The sequence below is a fragment of the Egretta garzetta genome, unplaced genomic scaffold (genome assembly GCF_000687185.1).
Source record: "Egretta garzetta isolate BGI_Z169 unplaced genomic scaffold, ASM68718v1 scaffold135, whole genome shotgun sequence".
Lineage (NCBI taxonomy): Eukaryota > Metazoa > Chordata > Aves > Pelecaniformes > Ardeidae > Egretta > Egretta garzetta.
The window spans coordinates 1,555,754-1,559,563 of record NW_009259594.1 but is presented as its reverse complement, the minus strand read 5'-3'; the positions used below and the strand labels follow the sequence as shown (position 1 = coordinate 1,559,563).

General features: G+C 62.5%; 1 protein-coding gene across 1 annotated transcript in view; it reads left to right on the top strand.

Annotated features, from left to right (window-relative positions):
- The first annotated feature begins 3,091 nt into the window (after window positions 1–3,091).
- The window catches only part of KCNIP2 (potassium voltage-gated channel interacting protein 2), a 13,907-nt gene continuing 13,188 nt past the window's right edge, over window positions 3,092–3,810 (top strand). Inside the window, exon 1 of the mRNA XM_035893653.1 lies at window positions 3,092–3,212. Coding sequence (XP_035749546.1) covers window positions 3,092–3,212 — 121 coding nt within the window. The remainder of the gene's footprint in view (window positions 3,213–3,810) is intronic.

The following is a 3,810-nucleotide window of genomic DNA, read 5'->3' as shown; positions in this document are numbered from 1 at the left end:
ATTGTTTACCAGCTGGTTAATCACTGACGGGCCATGTCACCCCATCACTGCCCTGTGCCACCGTGCCTGTCCCCAGCCCTAAATATCTCCCAGCATAGCCACACGTGCACTGCTGAGCTGCCCAGGGGGCTCCCAGCCCCCTGCCAAGAGCCTGCTTCGGCCAAGCGCTCGGGAGGGGGGCAAGCGAAGCAAAATGCTATCGATTTTGGCTCCTGAAGTGCAGCATCAATAATTCAGCACGGAGCAATTGGTGCTGGCTGGGAGGAAGGGTGGGCGGGAGGTAAAAAAGCGGGAGAGCCACCCGTGTAACCCAGCCTCAGATGAATATTAGATGAAGCTGCAGATTGCTGTCGGTAGGATAACTGGTGCCTCCCTGGGGCTGGCAGGGCTGTCCCTGTCTCAGCTGGGTCAGGGTCCGTGTGTGGGACAGGCAGGATTGGGGGTGTCTTGGAGAGCCCCCAACACAGGGTGGGCTGGTCCCTGCCTTCCCTAGGGGGCTGCTGCTGTTGCCCAGGAGCTGAGGATGCGGAGGGAGAAGCAGGGCCGGGGAGGGTGCCAAACCCTTCCAGAGTCTGGGGGGAAACCCCAAAGGATGCCAGGCAGGAGGGTGGTGGCAGCGAGCAGCGTGGCCACCTCCTGGTGCCTTGTTCAGGGTGAGGGTCCCTCCGGAGAGGGGAGAAAATGAGCTTCCCCGTGGTGCTGGCGAGAGCGAAGCCCCATGCCAAGCCCTGCTTTCCAGGAACCCCTTTGGCAGGAGCAGGGCATCTCAGCTGCAGGAGGGACTGGCCCTTTGGGGCACGGTGCCAGGGCATCCCCAGGCTCAGGGCACCATCCAGCCTGTCAGATTTGACTGACCTGAGAGGTCAAGGCGAGCTGGCTGCAGGTGGGATAGATCTCAGAGCATCAAAATCCAGCCTGGGACAGCTTCAGGTGCTCCAGGTTGAAGTTTGGGGTTCCCTGGGGCTGGGGTGCACCAAAGATTTCCCCATACACAGTGGGTTTAACCCTTGCCTTTCCTTTTCCAAGGGCTGGCAGGTTTTTTTCAGTTGGATGTAGGGCTGACCAGGGTCTGGTGGCTGAATCAAGAGAGAGCTGCTTGTTTATGGTGAGAGCTTGCAAAGTGGGAGGGGAAGGGGCAGAGATGCATGGTAGCTATGGCCGCGTCCTCAGTTTGGATCCCAGCATGGCCTTACACTCTGAGGCATGCTGTAGCTGGGCCACATCCTGCCAGCACTGGGGTCTTGGAGAAGGTCTCCTGGGGACCCTGTGCTCCCCTTGATAGAGCACCTTCCACATGCTCTGCACCCAGGAGCATCAGCCTTGGTCATTTCCGTGGACACAGGATGGGCTGCGCTGTCTTGCCCTGCCTGGAAAGGGTGAAGCTGGGTGAGAAGGGGTCTTGGTCCTGGGTGCCCTTGGCTGTGACCGCCATGGTTGGGGCCAGGGCAGGGCAGGTCTCCCAGCACCGAGCTCCCCAAGGACCGCAGCACCCATGGCACACACCCTGCCGACTGCCTCCACACGGTGTCACGTCCCGCTCAGCCCAGCCAGACGTAATTAGCTTGTTGAATCTCTTCTCCCTCCAGCCTTGCGTTAATCACTTTTCGCATTGCTTCCCTCCCAACTCCCTCTGGCCTGGCTTGCTCTTTCTGTTGCTGATGTGCCTGGAGAGGGGAGCGAGGGGACCCAGCTGGACACAGAGCAGGGATCGTGGGATCCTGCTGCATCCTGCCCCAGAGACAGGCTCTGAGCCAGCGGATGGAGGGGCAGGGATACTGCTCAGCTGTGGGGAGGTGAGAAATCACAGGCTGGAGATAAAGCGGTAAAGCTTGAGAGCATGGGAGCTTGTTGGGACAGCCCTTCGCAGCCCTGCTTCGCTGGTGGAGGATGAAACCTCTGAGTCCAAAGGGAGAGGCTGGCTTGGAGCCAGCCTGGGGCTCTCTAGCGCAGGGTTGTGTTGGGCTGCAGGGTGCTGTGGGAGCTCAGCAGGGTCTCCTTCACTCTCCCCTGTGAGGGGCAGGATTAGACCCCAGGACTGGGCACAGGTGGGAATAGAGGTGCCTGGGCTCTGTGGGGTTGTGGTCCCTGGAGCGCAGGCAACAGGAGGTTCCACGCGCTATCCGTGCTTGGCTGCAGCATCCCCTCCCTGGGATGCAGGGAAAGGCCTCATACCCCATGGAGTCCTCCCCCAGGAGGTGGAGCAGGGAGGTGGCCAGATCAAAAGCAGCTTTTAGGTGAGAAATGCATAGAAAACCAGCTCGGAGAGATTTTTCTAATAACCAACCGCTGCTGCCAGGCTGGGGTCTCTGCCCTGCTGCCCACGAGGCAGGGCTTTGGGTGGGCTGTGGGGAGCTGCCCCCCTGGCTGGCCGCCCTGCCGTGCTGCCCTCCCTCCAGGCAGCACCCCGGGGTGGAGTGGGGCATGTTTCCCTCCATCAGCAAGTGAGGTACCCAGGGCTGGCAGCCCCCAGCTGCGGCTCCTCCACGTGCCATGGATCTCGCATGTGGCTGTGACTTACTTGCTGGTGTGGAGGGGTGCGGGTGTTCCCACAGGAGGTGAAGAGGGAAGAGGTGTGGGTGGCAGATGTCCATGGAGGCGATGGGTGGGCAAGGCTGAGCTCCGAGGCAGGGGGTTCCTCGTGCTGTACTGTGGGTGCGTGCGGGGTGGGAGCACTGCCGGGGGACAGGTTTGGTGGTCTGGGATGGGGTAGAGGGGCTGTCCTGGACAGGGCTGGTCCCTGGGATGGGTGGCAGCACTGTCTTAAGCCCCCCCCCCTCCACGCACCCATTGCTGCCAGCTCTGCACCCCTCTGCGGCTTTTTAGGGCTGTGGGGTGCCCGTGCCAGGCTGTGTGGGTGACAACAGCGGGGCGCCCCGAGGGACCTGGAGTGAGAGCTGGCCCTTAAGTCCCTCGGGCACAAGCACGGGCTTTCCCCTCCCCTGCAGCCTGGGTGCCCCGAGGGACCCGCAGGGTGCCGGGGCGGGAAGAGGGAGGGCCGAGGCGGGTCTCTCCTCCCCTGCCCTCCCCTCTCCTCCCGCGCTGGGTCTGTTGCTACCGGACCCGCCGCCTGCTGGGGCTGCGCGTCTGGGGGATGCCGGTTGCTGGGGCGCCCTGGGACCCACAGGGGCTGCAAATGGTGGGCATCATCCTGCTGCTCTGCTCCAGCCTCAAGCTACTCCATGCCCTGGGCATCATCGACCTGACCAGGGGAGGTGGGATGGGGACAGGGGTGGGGATGGGGTTGCAATGGGATGGGGATGTTGTGGTGGACGTGCACCTCGCCTCCCGTCCCGGGGGCTGCAGGGTGCCTGGGGGAGGTTTGGAAGGATAAGTGTGTTTTGGGGCATTGGGGGGGGAGGGAGGGGGGGGCGGGCATTAGGGTGTGGGAGGATGTCTGGGGGCATTAGGGAGCTGGGGAAGTGAGGGTGTCTGGGTGTTGGGCTGTTTGGGAATGTTGGGGCACTGGGGTGGAGGTGTATCAGAAATATTGGGTTGTATCTGGGGATGCTATGTGGGGTGTTGGAGTGCAGGATGCTAGAGATCTGGGGTGTCTGGGAGCATCAGTGTGGGGGGAAAAACTGGGTCTGGAGGCACTGGGGTGCTGGGGGTCTGGGACTATTGGGCTTTTGGAGCCCAGGGGCATTGGGATGCAGAGGGCTGGGCTTTGTCAGATGTTGGGGAAAGGGGCTGTGGGTGCCTGGGGTTGGGGAGAGGGGTGGGAGCTGGGGGCCGGGAGGGGTGGATGCGGGGTGCAGCACCATGCAGGGAAAAGCTTTCCCTGCTGCCATGGGAACTGGTGGCTATGGGGGG